Source organism: Strongylocentrotus purpuratus, unplaced genomic scaffold (assembly GCF_000002235.5).
Source record: "Strongylocentrotus purpuratus isolate Spur 01 unplaced genomic scaffold, Spur_5.0 spur5_contig_811, whole genome shotgun sequence".
Classification (NCBI taxonomy): Eukaryota; Metazoa; Echinodermata; class Echinoidea; order Camarodonta; family Strongylocentrotidae; genus Strongylocentrotus; species Strongylocentrotus purpuratus.
This window is the reverse complement of record NW_022145515.1, coordinates 23,845-47,000: the sequence shown is the minus strand read 5'-3', so window position 1 is coordinate 47,000 and position 23,156 is coordinate 23,845. Positions and strand designations below refer to the sequence as shown.

The 23,156-nt window shown below is 38.7% G+C and overlaps 1 protein-coding gene across 1 annotated transcript; it reads left to right on the top strand.

Annotated features, from left to right (window-relative positions):
• The first annotated feature begins 5,619 nt into the window (after positions 1-5,619).
• LOC584338 (splicing regulatory glutamine/lysine-rich protein 1) lies at positions 5,620-21,914 on the top strand. The gene is given in 12 exon segments (XM_030978074.1): positions 5,620-5,889; positions 8,112-8,245; positions 8,951-9,039; positions 9,042-9,104; positions 10,891-11,055; positions 12,716-12,894; positions 13,771-13,901; positions 15,557-15,589; positions 17,275-17,590; positions 18,783-18,854; positions 19,840-20,073; positions 20,762-21,914. Coding segments are annotated over 12 exon segments (1,911 nt in total). The 5' UTR covers positions 5,620-5,743; the 3' UTR covers positions 21,111-21,914.
• Positions 21,915-23,156: the final 1,242 nt, after the last annotated feature.

Below are 23,156 nucleotides of genomic sequence, written 5' to 3'. Positions count from 1 at the left end.
CTAAGAGGTCTGGATTGATTTCAAAGGTAGGCCAATGGAGGGACTGATTAATAAGAGAGAGAAAGACAGACATAAATACAGAGACATACAAGCATAGAGAGAGAGAGAGAGAGTGTGTGTGTTAGAGAGATCGATGGAGGAGAAAGAGAAAAAGAAACGAAATACGAACCGGGGGTTGAAAGTGGAAACTAGAAATTAAGGGAAATGGGAGAAAAGAAAATAGAACGAGGAAAGGAGAGAGTGAGCGAGAGTAGAGAGAGGGAAGAGAAAATGGGTGCTATGAACTAATAGGTAGCCTACGCTGACTTTGGTGGCCTAACGAATATTTTTTGTTTGTTCATTAATTAACTCTTTGCGTGCTGTTGGCTCGGTATTGGCCTAAAATTAATCTAGAATCTATTTGCTATTAATATAAATCAAAGGGTCATGTAATTTCAGTCAACTATCCCATATTTCTTTTTGGTTGTTGCATTGTGCATTCGAGAGCGCTTCGGAAAGGAATACTTATCCAAGAAAAAAAGGCTGGGAAGGCATTTACATGCGGAGACGTTTCTTGAACAACTATTTATTTTAAGGTCCAGGTGGGATGTGTTTTTTAAAAACATGAATCAAGATTTTACATATGTTTTTATATCTTCTTTATTGTTATTTGAAAGGTTTAGAAAGATCTTACTAAATCTGTTCCATTTGCTTTTAAAATAGTAATGCTCGGGAGGACTACCCCAATCTTACGTAATCGATTTTATTTGGTTTAAAATGTTGATGCTCATGATCCCCGTTCAAAGAGGTTTACAAAAGATATCTTGCGAAGATGTTCCTCTTCTTCTTCTTTTCTTCTCTTCTTTCTTTTTCATCTTCTTCTTCTTTTTTCTATATATTTCTTTAGTACATTTATTTTATGATAACCTTTAACATATTTATCTGAACAGTCACTTGACTTTATATCATTTACTGATGATTTATGAGGCAGAAGTAATAACTGGAACGATCTGTCCTACTCTGACATGACCATAGCATGTGAATCAGTGATATCCTTGAAAAGGACGAGAAAATAAATCCGTTTAACCCCGGGTATTATCCCATTCTGAGCTTGAAATGATTGAAATGTAGGGCAACTTTTCTTAATTAGTGCTACCGAGCTATCATTGAGTCGTATTTGCTAGGATATTGCCTGTAGGCGCCTCAGATGATCGATTGTTATCAAATTAAAAAACAACGGGAGTTCTGTTATCACTATGTCATTCTCCCATCCGATTTATCCTGATTTCATGGTTTTAATTGTTTGTTTTGCTATGCAAATGTACTCATGTTATCTTATAGTACAATCGGTCAATCGTATTATTGGATTGTGAGAATTGTTGCTATATCATCTCCAAGTTTCCGTTCTCGGATTGTCAAAACTTGCGAGGACGAGGACGAGGACGATATGGTCCAGCATGTGCCAGAAGAGACGCTCCATTAAGACAGGGAGGGGGAGGGGGGCATGTGCATTGGAGTGAACCCCGACACACACCCACAAAAAAGGGCCTTTAGGATGAGTTGATATCATAATCCAAAACTATGGACTTTATTTCAGTTATTGATTTGAAGTGTTGCTCCCCCCCCCCCCTTCCCTCCCCGCATTTTCTTGAAAAGTTTATCTCTACCCCACTGTCAAGCGCTCATGTAAATTTTCAAATTAGAAATTTTTGAAATTACAATTTTATCAAATGGAATCATCAATATCATCCCAATTCGATTAATTGCTACGATAATGTAAACTATACTGTCAGTTTTGTTGTTGTTGTTTTATATTTTATTTAGAAACGGTAAAAAAAAAACACTTTCAGCCAAAAGGGCTATTTTCAGTATATCCATGTGTAAGGTATTACACAAATGAATTAGACAACAAATTACCATACACTGGAAAAATACAATACACAAATATTTCAAAACATAAGACATTACATATAAATGAATGATTACATAATATAGCAGAAGCAAAGACAGATAGAGATATGACTAGGTACCAGTAAAAGTGAAGAGAAGTAAAATAAGAAAGGGGCAACAAAAGAGAAAGTCAAAGATAGAAAACAAAAAAATATATACAACATTTACAATACATAATGATATTAGGTAAAAAGCATTGCAAACATTAAAAATATTTTTAAATGGCATATTAATGATGTTTTCCCGGAATATTCTTGAACTGCTGTGTTATCTTATTTTCATTTGTTTTGTTACCCTGGGTCGTACAGATATATTGGTGTATATGGCGCGGGTACAAGAAGCCACTGAGAATGAGGTGGGTGGTCCGGGGGGGGGGGGGTACTCAGTTATTAAGACATACGGGGTGTGCCGCTCTAATGGGTCACTTTTTCACACAAAAATCCCTAAAAATGGGTCCCATTTTTAACAAAATATACCTAAACGTGGGTCCGTTTCGTCAAAATTACGGGTGTTTGCATAGCAATTGTGAAGAATGGGCTGTACTTCGAGAAAAAAATCCCCCAAATGATCGTTAAACACGAGTAGGAGTTTCGAAGCTTGAGCGGCACACCCCCGTCCTCACCAATACTGAGTATTTTTTTTCTTCTTCTGAAGCTGTTTGCTTTGGTTTGTTTTGGATCTATAAAATAAATAAAATGTGCAAATCACGTTCAGTGCTTTAGTGATGCATCTGAATGGGGTTCTGATAATTTATTGACATAATTCCTGCATTATACTAACATCATTTATCTGTTTCTATATTAGTACAATTTCACTTCAGTGATATGCATAGGCCTTAGCTTGTTGTTTGAAACAATCATGTAGGCCTCATTACTTTTTAAGGATTTTTTTGTTTCTAGGCGAATTTGAATGTATGTAACAATCTTTTAATCAATACACTACAAAAAATAAGAAAATATATATTGAGATTTACATTATTTTCACGAATAAATGGGGAATATAAATATATATTGAGTAATAGGTATATAGGTTCACTGTTCACAAATAGTGATAGGTATATAAGCTTACGGTTTGGCATATAAATATCTACATTTATATCACAAAAAGCATACCGAAAATACAGAGATGCCCATCACAGGCGATTCATGCAAGCATTTTTTGTAAACCATTCCCTATGCAAACCATGAAAATGACACTCGAACATTTTCCTGACGCTTTCCCGAAAATAGAAATAATAGATCCAGTGAACGATGGTTATCGAAAAGGTTAATAGCAAATTTATTTAATTTCTATCCTCATTTTTGTTTACCACAAATGGGAGATGAATGATCAACGAAAAACGGGGACAGTAATGTGGCATTATAGGCGCATGATTGTTATTAACTGGGTGATTTAATGGACAAGTTTTATCGAGCATTAAGACTTTAATCGTGATTGATTGATATGGTAAGTGGCTTAATAGACGATGGTTTGACAAGCCCAATGTCAAACCTTAATTAGGATTATACGAGAGATACCAAGATAATGATCATTATCATATTGCGATGATTTTGCCTCGGCCATGCAGCGGTCTGGCTGATCGGGCACGGATAATCTTTCGCTGAGTTGACCTAATTCTGGCAAACAAATCTCTAAAGCTAAACGTTTTAATCAGTTTGACGACTTGTTCAACTGATATAAAAAGTTGTGAGAGGTTAATGATGACAAAATTAATAACGTTTTTTTTTTTACACGAATTAAGCTTTTCATGCAAGGAATTTTATTTCCATTGTGTCTATACAAATAAAACAATATATTGTTCATAGCTTTGTAATTCATTTTTTCATCAATAATGAGCCTACTCTACATTATGTGCATATTGATGGAATCACCCATATCTGATTCTACGAATCAACACTAATCATCAACAAAAGACACAAAGCATTATGATAGCTAGCTCTTCATTAAGCAGAAAAGGATTTTTATCCCGGATTTTTTTAAGGGGGAGAGAGAGAAAGAGCGGGTCCTTTTTAGCGAGAGAGAGAGAGAGAGAGAGAGAGAGAGAGAAGGATAGGCTAACGCAGGCGCGTACGCAGGATTTTTTCAAGGGGGGGGTTTTAACAATTATAAATCGGTCCGAAAATTTCGCAACGACTCAGCCAGCCGCTGAATAAGCGGGGGGGGGGGGGGGGGGGGGGGGGGGGTAAGAGGACACATTTTTTTTTTTTTTTGGTCCCAAAAAAATCGCAACGACTCAGCCGACCGCTGAATAAGCGGGGGGGGGGGGGGGGGGGGGGGGGGGGGGGGGGGGGGGGTAAGAGGACACTTTTTTTTTTTTTTTTGGTCTCGAAATTTGGAAATTTGACATTTTGCTCCGTTGGGGGGGGGGTAAGGTCACCTTTTTTAGGTCGGCCATGGGAATAATTTTTTTTTTTAATAATTTAAAAAAAAAAAAAAAAAAAAAAAAAAAAATCCAAAAGGGGGGGTTTTAGTTTTTTTTATGGGGGTTTACACACAAAAAATTTCCAAAGGGGGGGGGTTTAACCCCCAAAACCCCCCCCCCCCCTGCGTACGCGCCTGGGCTAACGAATGAGAGACATACCGGCAGACAGACTGGAGAAGGGGGGAACAAATGTATACAATAATTTTATTACCATGGCCTGCTTTTCTACCGCTCTACAAATTAAATTATTAAGCCGGCGACGCTTTGTTTTAAATTAAAATAATACAAAATTAGAGCTTTCATTCACACCCGCGGTCATTACGCAAGGCAAGACTTTATAACCCAGAAGCGGGGGGGGGGGGGGGGGTGCCCACCAAATTTAGGAATATGACAAATAGCCTACCGGTAATATACGCCCTTTTATAATTGTAAGCCCGAATGTGAATTCAAGTAATTTGCGGTCAAATTAGTTTCATAACACTGTAGTTTTATATTTTCTTTTGCATAATTACCGAATTAAAAGGAAAGTTCATATATTTTATATCTGCCTAATTGACTTGATTCAACAGTAGGCCTAAGGCCAAATAACAAAACTGACGTGTTTCTCGTCCGGACCTTAAAAAAAAAGGAGGAGGCAGGCGGGCTTTACTATTTAGTTTTGCAATTTTTTCCAAGATGGCTGCCATGCTAATTACATCAGGCCAAGCCTATTTATTCACAGATATTGTGTTATGTGAAATTGTGTATGCTTTGTATCACTTGCTTTGCTTTTTTTCCTTCTGAATAGTAATAGTAAAAAAAAGAGAGAGGCGGCGGCCAAGAAGGAGCGATATGCACATGGAATAAGGTTCGAATGAAAGTCAATCGAAATTGAAGACAATGGAACTCGCAAAGCTAGGATGAAAGATGAGAGAAATAGAAAGACAGCTAGCTAGGGGAACAGAAAATAAAATGAAGCCCGAATAAAAAATAAAGAAAAGGGTCGAAGAAAGCAAAAAAAAAAAGGAAAGACAAAAATTAATAAATAATTAAAAAAAAATACATGTTCAATCATCAATATATTTACATACATAAATAAATGAATAAACATATGAATAATACAACAACAACAACAAAAGATTAAAAAGTCAGACATAATAGTATACATACAGAAAAGGAGAAAGATTTTGTTTTGGTTGTTCTTTCTTCTTTTGGACAGTTTTGTATTGGTTGACATGAATTTGGGACGACTCTACATGCACGTGTTCGTGATATTACGACCTCATCGTTCACCTTAGTTCATTGTTTGTAAACCCACGTTTGATTAACGTTGGCGAAGGTAGTGAGAATCAATCTTAAAATAATGCTTAATATGTTTGACTAAAGTGTTCGCAAAAAACACTTTTTAGGCTCATGGTTGTTGTGAACGGAGGCTCCAAAATGGAGGTGACGAAATGTGCCCAAGTGAATAATGTTTCCTCAGCTGCAACATTGGAACAGGTGCGGTCGCTCTTCAGCTTTCTGGGCAAGATTGAGGACATTCGACTTTTTCCAAAAGAGTGAGTGAAATCCGAAGTCTCTAGGCCTAATCTAACTTAGATCCTTGAGTAGATTCTACCTACACCCTGTAATCTATAATATAATAATGAGAATAAACTATTGTTAATTATATGATGATATATAGTCAGGAAGCATGGGAAGGGTAATGTTAAGATTCTTAAAAGTTAGCTTGACAATGACCATGTCATGAATATGATGATGAATTATGTCAAGATGTCATGATTGAAATAAATAGTTTAATACTGCACACACAGGGCACAGTCTTGCGAACTGTGACGGAGTCGAGACTGACAACTGACAAGAGAGAGAGAGAGAGAGAGAAAAAAAAAAGGTAAATTGAGAGTGCGGTCGATCAGAAGATCAAGAGCTAGCTTTGATTTGAGGGCTGCACATGCAAGTAGATCTACATGTAGTATGGTTTGCTTAGCCATGGGCATGGCCTTGGTTCCAATTGCGCGACGTCATGCCTCGTTCAGCGACGCATGCGCACAGCTGTTCGATGGCACCGTAGCAACCGACAAAGATTCGCTATCGGTATGATATCGTTATGTTATCGGATCATTATCAAGTTCTTTCTACTCATGCTACTAGGGCTGTGCATAACGGGTACTCGAGTACACTCCCACCAGGCCAGGCTTACAGGCGAATACTCGGACGCCATGTTTATAAAAAAAATAAAAAGTAAAAACCATTCTACGGTAAGTATCCCAGGTCCGTCTCCGAAAACTCACAGGATTTTACTCAAGAGTTGCAGTTGCAGGCGCCGATTTAATAATAATAGTAGGGTGTCTGATCGCGCACTCAGTTTTGTGTGCTAAAATCCTTCCCATAGAGATTGCACACAATCCCTATTCAGTCCATGTGCATTGCAAAATTGGTCAATGTTTTTATTACCAAAATGAGATTCAAACCAATACTGTTCGTGATCCTGAAGGTGACACTCAATAAGTGAGGTGTCATATGAACGAGCAGGTTTTTCTCCATATTTCCCAAAGGGGCTCACCCCCAAAATTCTAAAATTATCTTGATCAAAACAGCGGTTTAAACATTGTTTTCATGGTAACTTGAAGATTTACCAAATTCACAAAGTGAGCCCCGAGGGATAAGTTGGGCCAGCTGTAAGGAATCCATGCGCTTATTTTTTCTCTAGTCCCAAGAGATCACAAGCAGTTACAGTTCGAAAATACCCTACTCCACGCTTTGCATATCGTGCTGTGCAGCTTTTGAGCAAAAATTATAACTCGGCGTGTACCACTTTTTCGTCCATTCTGACCAAAATGCTATGAATATTGACTAGATTTTTTTTTTGGGGGGGGGGGGCTGTATCTTTTGATAGAAATATCGGTGAGTCTTGAAATTTGTAATGTGTAGTTCTAAGTAAATGATTTTTCCAAATATCCAACCATAATGGTGACAAACGATCCAAAAGGGAAAATTGAAAAATCGTCCAGACACCCTAATAATAGTAACAATGCTGTTTTTTAAAACCAAAGATGAAAAACTTATTTTCCCCTGAGTCCAAACAGAAATCTGGACATTTGGTCCCAGTTTCTGAGTGGTGAGTTGGTGGTGTTGGTTATTTTACCTGACTGCTAAGAAAGCATAAATGCTTGAAAGTACGTGTAAGCAACCAGACAGCTGACGGCTTTAGGTCCTCTCCTAGGGACCTGGTAATGAATATTAATGCCTTACCAAAGGGCACTAGCGCATCACCTTGGTTTGGAACCCGGGTCACCCGATTACAAAACCACTGCTCTACTGACTGAGCTATCGCGCCTCCTATTGACAGTAATTGAGCTGGGAAACATTTTTACCTACGATACCATGCCGGCGCTCTTCCGGGCACGGGTTAGCGTCAGCCTGTATTCGAGTTAGCATCGCAGCCTTAGGGCGCGCACGCATTGTAACTTAGGCGAGGACTATTTCACTGGATATGTACACTGACTGTACGTACAATGTTATTGTAAATAGAAATTGTACACCTTTCTCTTATTGTCTGCACCATCATCTGCTGTCACAGCATGTCCCATCCTAGGAAAAGCTGCTTCAGGGATTACCTCAGCAAGGTTCAAGGATGACAAGGAATTAAGCTAAGGCCATCTTGTGGGCACCATAACAAAATTCACAGCTGGAAGACACTAGTGGTCGAACAGTTACTCTGGAGGCATCAATGACATTTTTGTTAATCCTTCTTTTCTATCCTTTACTTCATATATAACAGGGACTCTGTCCTGCCAGTTACAGCCCGGATATGTTTTATTCTGTTCGAGGATCCGACCAGCGTCGGCATGGCCCAGCACCTCACCAACACTGTCTTCATCGACAGGCCACTGCAAGTCACACCTTACGCTGAAGGTATGTTTCCACGCTTGTATCCACTACAAGAATTACGAGCTAATGGGAAATTATTATGTTCACAGGAAGTTGTTAAAGCCCCATCGCACTAGTTTGGTCAGGGGGGATAAGACCTCCCTGCAAGGTCACTGACAGGTGGTTATCTCATCAAATCAACTCTCGATTAAAATAAGAAAAAGAGGATAATGGGGGACCAACAGGCACCGATTAGGCATTGTTTGCTATATAGGGCGCAAGTAGCTATAAGTAATGCAGTGGGGCTTTAACATTCACTTATTTAAGTGTAAGTTTATTGTAATTCTTAGCTTTGCTGTCATCATTGGCACTATTATCTTATTTGCTTCACAATTCTACTCTCATTTTACCTGTCTACACTTTCTGTACTTTCAATCCCTCCCTCCGCTTCTCCCATTTGTAATGTACACATTCTTTTAGAATTTTTCAATTATTATGATATGATTAGTACTATTTCCAATTAGAGTACTGGTGCCTTCTTTTTGTATGATATATTATTGTTTAACTTCATGATAGTTATATTGAAGGTAGGCAACTAACAAATAGATAAGGTTTTACTGTTTACATGTCTTTGCCCCATTCACATAATGTATACAACTCTCAAATCTCAATCGTGATGCAATGATTCATTGTAACTTAAAGCGTTTTGATAATGGATAAATGCAATGTCTCTTTACAATCCTGACATAGGTGCTATGCCAGAGGAGAGCAAGGCTCTGCAGATGGTTGCTAGTCTGACAGGTGGTATCGGGGGATCCATGGCAAGTTTGGTGTCCAACCCCCCTCGACAGGGGCTGGACTCCTACCCACCCCGCCCCAACCTCTTATGTCCCAGATCACGCAGGTAAGATTGGCCAGTCTGCTTTATCTATATCCTGGGGGGTGTTTCACAAAGATCCTAAGTTGGACTTACATGTAACAATTATGGAAAGCCGTTAGCATCATTGAAAATATTTTGTAAACATTATCTTAAAAGGCATAAAATGTTGATTTAAATCATTTATATTTTCTATTATTTGGGGAGATTTCATGTTCTTGATATGGAATTATGAAAAGTCTAAAATACTTGCATTTTGTTTTTGAATGTATTTCATTATAAGGCTACAAATGGCTCTCCAAAATATTCAAGTCCAACTTAAGAGTTAACTTTGACTTAAAATCTTTGTGAAACACCCCCCAGCTTTTACAGTATAGGAATGCCTTTATGAAATCATAGGAAACTGCCTGTGATATATAAAATGAGAACATTCACACTTCTGCCTTTGATATATCGAAATTCTGCATACCGTATTTGCCGGCGTAAAGGCCGCAGTATTTTTGGAAGAGAAAATATCAAAAAGTCGGGGTGCGGCCTTTACGGCGAAAGAGTAAAAAAAGAAATTTTTAAAAAAATCAAGTCAAAACCAGCACAAATTTGCACATATGGGACTACTAACGGTACAATATTTATACCACTATGGTACAGGACATTTCAACACATCTTACCGACAATTTTATCTTGCATTGTTGACATGAATACGAAAATAAATTGCTAAACCAATATTTGCCGATAGATCTTGATCTAAGTTAGTGCCAATGCATTGCAAAAGTAAAGGAAGGGACCATCCATCCGAAGTCGCCATTTTGTTTTTCCATTTCATGCAGTTTCGCATTACACCGTACATTGTGGTAGGGGTACATGTACATCGGACACCAAATCTGCTCGCGATCACTTTTTGAGCTAAACTTCCGGTAAATTATAAGAATATTGATGAATTTGGTTTGATTTCAGTTTGTAAAAAAAAAAAAATAGTGTTTTACGAGAAAATTACGACTACCGGGGTATTTTGTTTTGTCCGGTGGTTTTTTTTTTTTTTTTCTCTCTTTGAAATGTCAAAAGTGGCGGTGCGGCCTAATCGCCGGCAAATATGGTACTGTGATTTCCTGATAATGTGAGCATTCTGCCTCTTTTTCTAAGGGAGAAGGGGAAGTGAAGTTGTATTTATTTTTGTATATGAATACTGTATATTTACATGTAAATTAAATGGTGTGCTGTATCATACACCTGAAAGCTAAAGGTAAATTGGTCCACCAAGCTTTTTCTTTCTGTGAAATATTTTATGATGGTAATTTGCTGTAGCAAATTAATGCATCAAGTCATGTATGATTAATGTAGTGCCTTATAGTACTGGATCTGACCAACTTCACAATAGAATGGCTGTGGGATGTTTGAGTTGTCCTGAGGAAAATCTAACGGTGCCGTGGTCGAGTGGATATGTCACCGGACTGTGGATCACAAGGTCCACGGTTCAAGTCCTGCCGCGGCACTAATGTCCTTTGGCATGACATTGATCTTCATTTGCCACTCTCCACCCAGGTGTTAAATGGGTACCCAATAGGATGCGAAAGCTAATGTGCTTAGATTAGCAAGTGTGCACTTGTAAAAATGACGCCTGGCTGGAATGCTCCCCAGGAGTGGAGAATGTGCATCCATTGTGTGTGGGTAAGCCTGAATCCGATGACAGGGGTAATAATATATATCTGTAAAGCAGTTTGAGAGGGCCTGCGGTCCTGAAAAGCGCTATATAAGAACTAGCTATTATTATTATTGTTATAATGGATTTTGTCCCATTCTTTCTTTCACTCTCCAGCCACCTGCAGCCCTGGCCGGTGCTGGAGCAGGGGACAGCCTCTCCCTCCTCGGAGACAGTTTCTCTGCCCTAGGAGTCCCTCAGCCACCCCCGCTCAACAACGTGGACCCATCCAAGGTGGAGGAGATCAGGAGGACCATATATGTCGGCAACTTGGATTCGGCCGTGAGTATTCGAGAAGAGGTGGAGAATTGAGGGGCAAAGGGGGTGAACGTTGGTCAACCCTCCCCCTTTTCTGTATGAAAAGTGATGAATCTGTACATAATGCAACAATTATATCATCCATTCTACACACAAAAATGTAATTATAGAATGAAGGACAGTTCAATGTTGCCTCTTATTCTTAGATATTTGCTGGGTTTGTGTATTAAACAGAGTTTGCAATGTATCCGAAATTGATTTATTATTTCATTTTTCTTGTTTCTCTTTGACTCTACCACAAGTGCAGTTAGTATATGAGTCATACAAGACATCAAGACAAATTAACAATAAAAATAATATGAACTTGCTTCAGTATTACTTAGTACTACAATAAGGTTTTACAAAAAAAGATGTTGTATTGCCCTTTAGGTGCCAGAACATGGTCGGTCGGTCAGTAACGTTTTTTTTTTTCTCCCTCTTTGGGCTGTTATTTCTCACTTATGAATGCTTTAATAATAATAATAATTATATTTGCTTATAATATAGCGCCTAACACTTACTTTATCAGAAGTCTCTAAGTGCTCTACAATAATGCAGCATAATACATAATGAGTCGGTCGCAAAGGGCAATACAACATCGTTTTTAATGCCTAATGAAACATGATTCATTGGTAAGTTCTTTTCTGGAAAAGATGGAAAAAAAGTGTAAGTCATGTACATCTTGCCCTGTATTAAACATGATAGGATAGTCCAGTGTCATCACTCTTTCAAGATTTCATTAGTTTGAAGTCATAACATCTACATGTATGAGGAGACGCAATGGCTCAGTGGTAGAGCACTGGTCTCGTAACCAGGATCTCCCAGGTTTGAAACCATGTAGATGCGCTAGTGCCCTTTGCTAAAGCATTTATTCTCACTACCTATTCCCCGGAGAGGACTTGAAGCCATCAGCCACCTAGTTGCTTACTTACAAGCATACATATGCTTTCTTAGCATCGGGTAAAACAAAAACTATGTATCTGGGCCCTGTTTCATAAAACTTGTTATCAATAACATCGTCCCTATTTTCACGAAGTGACGGTAGTGAGGAAAATCGTAACGCAAAGTGAATGCAATTTTTTTTCACTACCGTCACTTCGTGAAAACAGCGACGACATGATACAATAACTATTATATGCTACTGAAATCCTTACATTTGATTGGCTACGGGCAGATTTGTCGTAGATCTGGATGTTATGAAATATGAATAACTAGTTTTATGAAACAGGCCCCTGGTAATCTCCATCTTTTACGACTACCGGTACATTATCTTACCTGGGGATTGTTTCACAAAGACTAAGATCGACTTTAAGTTGGACTTAACTATGGCAGGCTGTTCATGCCACTGTTAGCTCTCACATTTTACCGGCATTGGTTTACATTTTTTGATAATTTAATATTGAAAGAAAAAATATTATCTAAAGATCATAATGGTGAGTTGCTGCTACCTTGTTTGGGTCTTACGATCAATTGGGCAAAAAGAATTTCCATTTTCGGTTTAACTTAATTAAATTTGGAGTGGACTTTAAAAAGATGAGTTGATCTTAGTCTTTGTGAAACATCCTCACCCCCCCCCCCCCCCCCCCCCCCGATAATATCTCGAAATATGATTAGCATCTTTTTTACCATTCTGTACTCTTTTCAGACTGTCCTGGCAGACCAGCTGTTGACCTTCTTCCAGCAGGTGGGAGAGGTCAAGTATGTCCGAATGGCCGGAGACGAGACCCAACCGACCAGGTTTGCCTTTGTAGAGTTCACTGACCAAGCCTCAGTGGCCAAAGGGCTGACCCACAACGGGGTCATGTTTGCAGGTCGTCCTATCAAGTGAGTTCATAGACACATCTTGGTGACAAGAGATCTACATTGTAATATAGTAATAACCCAGTATTAAAAATGATGTGTTTTCAGTGATCATCTTCACTCGCACAGAAATAACTCGCTTCTATATGACCACTTTCTAAGCCAAATTACGAGTTAACCGTTGGGGCAAGGTTCTGTCATGTTCTGTAGAGTTCTCGGACCAAGCCTCGGTGGCCAAAGGGCTGACCCAAAATGGGGTCATGTTTGCAGGTCGTCCTATCAAGTGAGTTCCGAGAAACATCTTGGTGACAAGAGATCTACATTTTAATAAAGTAATAACCCAGTATTGAAAATTGATGTGTTGTCAGTGATCATCTTCACTCGCACATAAATAACTTGCTTCTATGTGACCGTTTTCTAAGCCAAATTATGAGTTAACCGTGGGGGTAAGGTTCTGTCATGTTCTGTTTAAGTCACACCGTTTACTTTTGCAATGTGTATGACAGCTTGGTTTATGCTGTATTGACTATAAAGTTGTTTAACATAGCAATGCAAATTTCACCAAATTTACAACCCCCAGACTTCAGAAACGATTCCTGTTAGATACATTCATGTACTTCAAAACCTTATTATTAATAAGAAAACTTGCATTGCTTGGGGTAATCATAACATGTAGTTTAAGCTTCTATCAACCTTAACATTTAGTAGGAAAGCTTTCCTTTACTCCTGTGGACTTTCTCAAGCGAAAAGTTTATTCACACCGTTTCTTGCTGTCTGCTGCCACAAGACTTTCCACTTGCACTTTGCTGAAGTAGCCCCTAACATGAACATCAATTTGAGAAATACAAGGCTGTCACGTGTTAACTTTTTGTGGTGGCCATCTCCTCTGTTTTTGTGTAGGATCAACCATTCCAACAATGCTATAGTGAAGCCTCCTGGCAAGACTCAAGAAAACATCCAGAGGGAGCTCGCCGTGACCATGAAGCAAGTCCGAGATGCTCAGGCTCTCATCCAAGCAGCCATAGATCCAGGTAATTATACTCTGTGAGGAAATGTAGATGGGGGGGCCCAATGGCAGTTTGCCCCTAAAAACTCTTAAAGATAAAGTTGAGTTCTGGTCATGCAATTGCATTGTGAAAGAAATGTTGTGGAATCGATCAGAAAAGGTTGATCATCTAGAATATAAGTATTGGTGTGTACTGCAAGGTTCTGGAATCTACAAAATGATGAGAAATTTGGACCAGTCTTGGTAAAGTTACAACCACTGTATGCAGAAAGATGTATACGCGACTACCGTAAATCTCCGTGTATAAGGCGCACCTGTGTATAAGGCGCACCCCTATTTTTAAGACTTTAAAAAAATTATAAAAAAAAAAAAATCAAAAAAAAAAAAAGTCGGAAAGAAAAAAAATCAGGAAATTCTTTTTGCTTTTATTTGTTTTTTTTTTGCTAAAACCAGATCAGATCCTGTCTTATTTCAGAGTTCGGAAATACTTTCATTTTATTATAAGGCACAGTTGAAGTGCTTGTGAACTAAGTTAGACCTTTGCACAACAACAACAAAATCCAGCAGTCAAAACAGCACGTCCATTTGAACATATGGGACTAGGCCTACAATGACTATAGATCTACAATGGTACAGGACATTTCTAGAATAACTCCACACAACTTACCGACAATTTTATGTTGCATTGTTGATATGAAGACGAAAATAAACTGCATAACTTATTTTTCTAATAAAATCTGCCGGTAGATTTAGATCTAAATCCGTGCCATATTGCCAAAAAGTAAAAGAAGGGACGTGAAAGATCGTTTCTTACGAAGCTAGCTGCCGCGCAACGCAACGCAACTGCGCAGGTTAAAATCGCAATTCCGTATTACACCGCACATCGTGGTAGGATACCAAATCTGCCCCCGTGTAATTGAGCTGCTTGATACAGGTGAGTGAGCTGAAGACATGGGAGAGCTTTGGCCGGCAAAGTGCTTTGTGAAGGGCATAATTTATCGAGACTGAAAAAAAAAAAAAAAAAAAAAAAATCTCTTCCCTTCAAATTAGGAACGTAGTTTTACTTCATATAGTAGATTCTATTCTTTATTTTCATTATGAAATTCATGTTGAGACACAGAGATTTTTGAAAACCACTAAAAAGTTGCATTTTGAGGACTCAAAATATTCTGTACCTGTGTATACGGCGCACCCCGACTTTTGATTTTTCCCCGACGGTAAAAAAAGTGCGCCTTATACGCGGAGATTTACGGTACACAAACATGTGGCATAAAAATCTGTCCCGATTTTTATGATATTATATGCCATATTTGAAATATTAAGGCATTTTAAGAGCCATGCTTTTCAGGGAACATTTTTGTACTGTTGTTCTACTACGCTGGCATAATACAATAATAATGCCTACAAATTATTTTTCACCTCTTTCCAGAACTCAACCTTCTCTTTAAGGGAAGTCCTTGGTGCACAACCCAAATGATCAAAATGACTGGTCAATTGTTGGCTGAAAAGTAGCGCTTAAAAAAAGTATTTCTGTGTGTTAAAGTTGGATTATTCTACATTATAATTGATTAAGACAATAGTTGCATTTAATTGTGTGTCGAAGATAGAATATTAAATTTGGCAAGTGTGAAGAATGAAAAGATGGGCAGGTGGAATTGATCACATTCTCTTTCTTTTCAGCATTACAACCTGAAGTAAAAGACAAACTTAAAGGTAAACTATGCCATTTTAAGCCAGTGACCAGATACATGTATACAGGAAGAAGGAAAAAATAAGCCATCTAACTTTCAAGCAGCGAAAAAAATACGTGGGAGCAGTGAGCAATTTAGCACTTGAAAGTTCGAAAAGATCTCTTGTAAACTAAAAAAGGAGGAAAACATGAAAATACATAAAATCGCACTTACACATCACCAAATCCTAAAAGAGCTTTCGCAAACAAAAAGGCGTTTTCTACACTTCTAACAAGGTGATTCATATTCAAATGCACCTTGTGTTCATAGAATGTGGATGATGACTTTCTGATAGATAAGTTTATATCCTGTATAACATTTCTTATTGTCCTCTGTAACCTGTTTTGACCATTCAGATGTGCTGGAACTTCCCATAAATTTAATAGCATAGATGTTTAACCGGTCAAGACAGGATATTTTCAACTCTCGGCCTTCAAAGCAATGAATATTAACACCATGTGGATGGAATTAAAACCAGGTGGCATGTTTTCAATGTCATTGATTAAACAATTTTTATGCCTCTGTTACAAAGTAGCTGGAGGCATTGTTTTCGGTCTGTACGTCCCGTTCTCGTGATCACATTATCTCAAGAACCGTTTGATGGATTCTTGCCAAACTTGGGTCATGTATGTATCTTGCAGAGCTGATGAATTGATCAGACTTTGGGGTCACAGGGTCAAAGGTCACAGGGCTCATTATGTATGCAAAAATAGGTTGTGATCGCGTTCTCAAGAACTGATTGATGGATTCCTACTAAGCTACCAAACTTAAGTCATGTATGCATCTTGCAGAGCTAATGAATTGATCACATTTTGGGATCACAAGGTCAAAGATCACAGGGCTCATTATATATATGCAAAAATAGCTTGTGATCGCATTATAATTAGAAACGATGGGCGGATTACCATCAAACTCAAGACATGTATGTATCTTGCAGAGTCAGTGTACTGATTAGATTGTGGGGGTCATGGGGGCTCATTATGTATGCAAAAATAGCTTGTCAACGCATTCTCATTAGAACTGACGGAAGGATTACTATCAAACTTAGTACATGTATGTATCTTGCAAAGCCAATGAACTGATTAGATTTTAAGGTCATAAGGTCGACAATCAAAGGGTCATACAAAAAAAAAACTTGTAATCACGATATTCTGAGAACCTGTTAATGAATTACAATCAAACTTGAATTTGAAAAAATTGCTCTGTTTTGGTTTGTAAAATCACTCTATGGCGGAGGCATCATTTTCGACTGCGCGCGAAGTTCCATCTAGTTTATTTTAAAATGTGTTACAGTTGTATCTAGTTATCATGTATAAATGTCAGGCAATGGAGTGAATGGCTGGGAAATGATTTTCTTGTCATTTTTTTTGAAAACCTGGAATAGTCACTGAAAAGTTAGCTGATTTAGATTACATTGCCACAAAAGAGAGAGAATATCAATTACATGTCTATATTTTGGTTTAATTGGACTTAGGTAAGTTACTATTACAGTGAAACGTTGTTATAAATGACTCCTTGGAAAATCAGCTTGTTGTACAAGAGCACAATAAGAAAAGAATACAAACAAGGTGAGCCTGGTCAAATAACTTGTTCATGATTAGGGTATGATGTAACAGTGTTGTGTTCTTTATAATGAAGTTCTTCTTTATTTCTCGAACTTATTTCTAGCTGACGTCGCAGCTGAGGTAAAGGATGATAAGAAAGACAAGAAACGTAGCCCCTCCCCCTGCCGGCGGAGACGATCCCGATCTCGCTCTCGGAGACGATCGCGGTCACGGTCGCCTGGGCGTTCCCGATCCAGACGGCGCTCACGTTCATGGTCCCCTCCCCCTCGTCGCAGATCACGCTCCCCACGGAGAAGGAGATCGAGGACACCGCCTAGACGATCACGGACGCCACCTCGGAGACGAAGGTCACGGACAAGGTCACCACCGCCACCACCAAGACGTAGAAGGACAAGGTCAAAGAGCAGAGAAAAGTCAAGGTAAACTTCACTGAGCAGACCATTCTGCTTTTGATGGCATTAAAGATACTATGTCCCTTTTGCAGCCAACATCAAATTCTGTAGAAATTTGCAGGAATTATGTATACCGGTATGTCATGTGTATGTCCTATCTGTGAAATTTAAAAATTAGCAGTGTCCTAAAATTCAAATCATGCAAGGAAACCTGCTTACCTTCTAGACTTCACTGTCAGACACTATTGAGTGACTGACTGACATCTTTTTTTTTCTTTGGTAATAACATACATAAAATGAGCTGTAAAGGATACATGAGCATTTGTTTACATCAATAACCCACTACTTGTAATTGCGAAAACTAAACTGATTGAATCGTTGTGCAGCACAAAACGCACGACCATTCAGTACAAGGGTATTAAAATCAGACTATTACTTAGGTGATTGCAATCACTTATGAAAATTCTTTCAAATGTCGTTGGAATTACACCTTTCATTTTTTGACCTGCAAATGGGACATAGTACCACATCTTGCATCTAGGTTATGACCAGATTTGGAAAGAAAATGCAATTAAGGCATGCTATGAAAATTGCCAGATGCCAATTATTTCCGATTGAACTACCCAAATGGTTATTTTAAAACGAGACAAAATTTCCATTTACCTAGCACTTGTATATTATATGAAAGAGTGCTTAATTTGGAATCAAAGACAAGAAAAAAGAAAGAAGCAGGTACATGAGGTTGATTAACTTTAGATGTCAATTCCACTGTTCATTTTCAAGTGATCTGAATTTAACCCCAACAATTTTTTCCCTTGGCCATTTTCTTTTCTCAGGGGTCTTAGCTTCTCAAGTATTTCTGAGACATCCATTGATTCTTTTGATAAGTTTTCATTCAATTTCACGATAACCAATACTTAACATCATGCTAGGTGCTTGTAGCCTTTGCGGCAAATCCCACCCTCATCGAACTCGGATAGGACGTTAAATGGAGAGGAGAGTCACCACCTTTGCACGTTAAGAACCCACTGCACTTTTCGTACATGAGTAGGGGGAAACCCCGGTGTAGTGGTCCACCTACACACCCCCAATCAGTTATACCGGGAGGAGAGACCCAAGGGTTACAGTGATGCAGCTCGCTTTTCGCTTCCCAGGCACAGGTGACGCCAAATACTTAATGATATATAATAATAGCTTGAATTTTCTTGATTTCTTACAGGGACAGACGCAAAAGGTCTAGGACTCCTCCCAGGAGCTACAGTTCACGTCGACGAAGCAAGAGTAAGAGCCGGTGAGTAATCGTATCTAGTAATCGATCAGTATTCTGTAATTGTATCTAGTCTTCTGCCAGTTATCTTGCGGTTACACTATCGGGTAAAACCTACCTGTAAGGCCGCGTAGGCACAGTTTTTTGGTTTGTTTTTTACAGGGCTTCAAACGTGGTTTCTTTTGTAGCCATATGATAGCGATGTTTTCACCACTTAGGACTCTCATGAAAATCAGATTAACTGCCACTTTAGCACTTGTATTTCCAGGTAACTGCCGCATGTAGCATAAGAGTGGACAGGGCTTAAAGAGAAGGTTGTGTTCTGGGGAGAGGTGAAAAATAATGTGTGAGCATTATAATTGTGGTTATGCAAGTGTGGAAGAACGTGAGAAAAAATGTTTCCTGACACTGTGACACATGGTTCTTCAAATGGCTTTATATTCGAAATATGACAACAGCTTAAAAATGAGGCCCGATTTTTATACCACTTGTTTGTGGAGTCCCATATACATCTTTCTGTGTACAGTGCTTGTTACTTTCCCAAGACTAGGCCAAATTTCTAATCATTTTGATGACTCCAGAACCTTGCTTCATGATCACCTTTTTCTGTTCGATTCCACACTGTTTCTTTCACAATTAAATCGCATGACCTAGGGGGTGTTTCATAAAGATGTTCGTAAGTTACGCACGACTTTATGCACGACTGGAACATGTTCTTGGGTGCTAATCAGATTCTCAATCATTTACATGTAGCACAAGAACATATCACCAGTCGTGCGTAAAGTCGTGCGTAACTTACGAACGGCTTTATGAAACACCCCCCAGAACTCAACACTATCTTTGAGATGGGAAAATTAGCTGGTTCTTTGCCCAATGATTACATAATATCAGTCAAATTCTTTTTCAAGGCAGGACTTGCATCCTGCTGCCCACAAGCATGATAAATGCAATGCTTTAAGTGTGGATGAAGGATTATCATTTTCATTTGACAATTTATCCTATCACACAGTGAACGTAGTCGCACACGATCACCGCCACACAGACGGCGCAGCCCCAGCAGGTCCCCTCCCCCTCCTCCTCCTCCGCGTCGACGCAGTCGGACCAGATCTCCACCGCCCAGGTCCAAGCGCCGTAGTCGTACCAGGTCACCCCCACCCCTCAGACGGCGTCACTCTCCTAGCAGGTCGCTCTCCCCTCCACCCAAGAGAAAGTCAAGGTCAGGCTCAAGGTCACCACCAAGAAAGTAAGTGGGTGAATTTGGAGTGAAATAGAGGTTGGATTTGATGTGGTTTATAGGTTTTTTTAAAAAACTATTTTTAACTCTCAACATGAGATTATTGACAACTGATTATTGCAGCTTTTTTTCTTTCATATTTTACTTTCCCATTTAAAATCAACATAATAACAGTTTTCACATTTTCGCACAAACTTTACGACAAGATTTGACCATACGTCGGAAGAAATTGCCTTTAGGGCTAGATTTGAAAATTTAAATAATTCTTGACATTCTGAAAAGTATTCAATATGAAAATCCATTTTTTTTGTTAGGGGGGGGGGGGGTTTCATTTCAAGCCTTCTTATTTTGAACATGTTCAGACGGATTGACTGTTCAAGCCTGATAATTTCCCAAATTAAATCGGTTTCCCGATTTAGTTGATTTTGTTTATCTTTTTAATTCAATTTTTTCTGAATGATTTTTTTTCTCCCAAAAGGGATAATTCCAGGAGTTGATGTAAATCCGCTTAAAAATTAGGGGGGGGGGGGGGGGGGGTGAGGTGCCATTTTTTTCTTGACTTGCTTGAATTCGGGAGTTCGGCACCTCGCTTCGGATTAAAAAAAACAAAAAAACTTTTGCACAGCAACTGTCAATTTTATCTTTACATGACACTTTCTCATCACATTTTACTTACCCCGTCTCTTTCCCTCACCAGGCACAGGAAAGAGAAGAAGAACCGTCGCAGCCGCAGCAAGGAGCGCAGCAGCAGCAGCCGCAAGCACAAGAAGGACAAAGATAAGGATAAGGAGAGGGAGAAAGAGAAGGACAAGGAGCGCGACCGGTCCTCCGAGAGGAAGAGCAAGGACGACGAGCCCTCCTCCAAGGGAGGCAAGTCCTCCAAGGTGAAGCGGGATTACGATGAGGAAGAGAAGGGGTTCATCAGTGATAAGGAGGAGGGGGGCGAGGGGGGCGGTGCGGGAGGGGAAGGCAAGGGGAAAGGGTTCGCAGATGGAGAAGGGGATGCAGACATACAGAATGTAGACATGGACGTGGACTCGGATTAGGAGTGCAATCCAAATTGACGGAAAGGTCAATTTAAGGTGGATACCTGAGTCAGTGTTGATGATGTAAAGTGAGGAGATGAATGGATGTGGCTTCACATTTGAAGGTTGATGTTACTAAGAATTCTTTAGGCATGAAGATAAACCATTTGTAATCGGGAGAATTTTAGGTGAAGCATATGTAAATCTTTGGGTAAAGTCTGTTAGAAGCTTTAAAAAGTACAAAGGGATGTGGGAGGGGGGGGGGGTCAAAGTGAAAGATAATTACTGCATTTCGACTCGCGATTTGCTCGCTAGTTCTAGATACTGTGTACTTAAGCTGCGATGTTGTTGCTTGTATTTTCATGCAATTTATTTGGCATGGCATTTCGAAGGCCCATTTGACCTGCGCAACTCTATCAGACCTTGCATCTTTTTCAGTAATGAGGGATACCTTTGCCAAAATGGTTGATTAACTTAATTGAACCTGTCTCAAACAAAACATTTCTATAGGACACAATGTACAAAAGAAGAAAGAACTTAAGCTAGTACTTTTCATTTTTTACTAAGGAAAAGAACAGAGGGATGATCATCCACCAGCTGACATACAATACTTTCTCCTTTTTAATTATTTAAAAAAATAAGCAGTTGTATAAAACCTGCAGTCTTTACGTAATTATGCTCTCATCATGTATGTTGGTAGCACTAGGCTTAGAAGTAGAAATCTTGTTTTAATTTTGTCATTTAAGTTTGTTCTTAAAACTGGTGATATAGTTTAAGTTATGCATTTTTTTTTCCAAACAATAAACTGCTGAAGAAAAGCAACAATTTTCATTAGTGTTGAACTTTGTTTTTTATGTGTCCAACTGAAATTCTTAGTTTACCCAATAAACCTAGCCTAAAATGTACATGTTGCCTACGGGAAGCCGTCCTGTATTAAAGTCTATGGGAATCAAAGAATTCACTAGTCCATGGGTTAAAGATGTATGAATGCACTTAATGTAGCATTTGGTTTGGGGACTACAAATTATTAGGGACATTCTGACCATTTTTTTCTTCCTATTATGCATTGAAAGTGTGAAATATCCGGCAATGCCGACTCTCACAGAAGCCTTATTGCAATATGATATCCTGAATTGAAGCAAGGAGCTCATATATTGACATACTATGTATCAAATGCAATTTTCTGTAAATATGTCCCAATTTCCTGATTTATCACAATAATGTAGGTATATATATGGGTTGCATATTTGGTGGTTTCCAGACCGTTTTACAAGCTTCGATATATTTCAAGCCATTAAAATGCAGGGTTGTACTAGTTGTACATTTTCCACAACTGGAAAAACATTCAACTGAAAATCACCTAAAAGTGATAGTATTGTGTGATTCAAGATAAGATCTGAGAAACGGGACAAGTCACAGAGAGAGAAAAAGAAGGGGGGGGGGGGGGTGTGTGAATAAGAGGGTATTTGAGAGATAGTGACATAACTGAGTGATCTTAACACACCTGACCAATTTCATCTTTCCCTTTTTTTGGATCTTATTTACCAGGGAAGACATGCACTGATGTTTGAAGGGTGTGTACTTTGCCCTGGCTTGCTAAAATTCAAAATATGTGAAAGATCTTTTTATTAGCAAGCTGCGGTCATATATTTCAATCTATCCGGTTTGCATGTCATTACATCACAAAAGATGACCAAAAAGAAGAGAAAAGGGAACATAAAAAAACATGTCCATGTGACTATTGATCATAATAAATACACAGAATGCACATAAAATAATGCATAGAAATGAAAAGTAATCCAGCATTTTCCACTACTTAGTCAAGCACACCCATACAAATGTTGTTTAGAAGTTTTTTGATGCCAGATTACATCATTTAATATCAATACAAATACATACATATATACAATATGTACACAATTCAAATAAAATTTAAAAATCATCATTTCATGAATCCGTCTAGGTTTCAGATTTTATCAACCTCTTGCAATGCAGACACCAAGTGTAATGATATTTTACTAGAATGCAAAATAAACAGGAAATACAAAATGATGTGTTCGGACAATC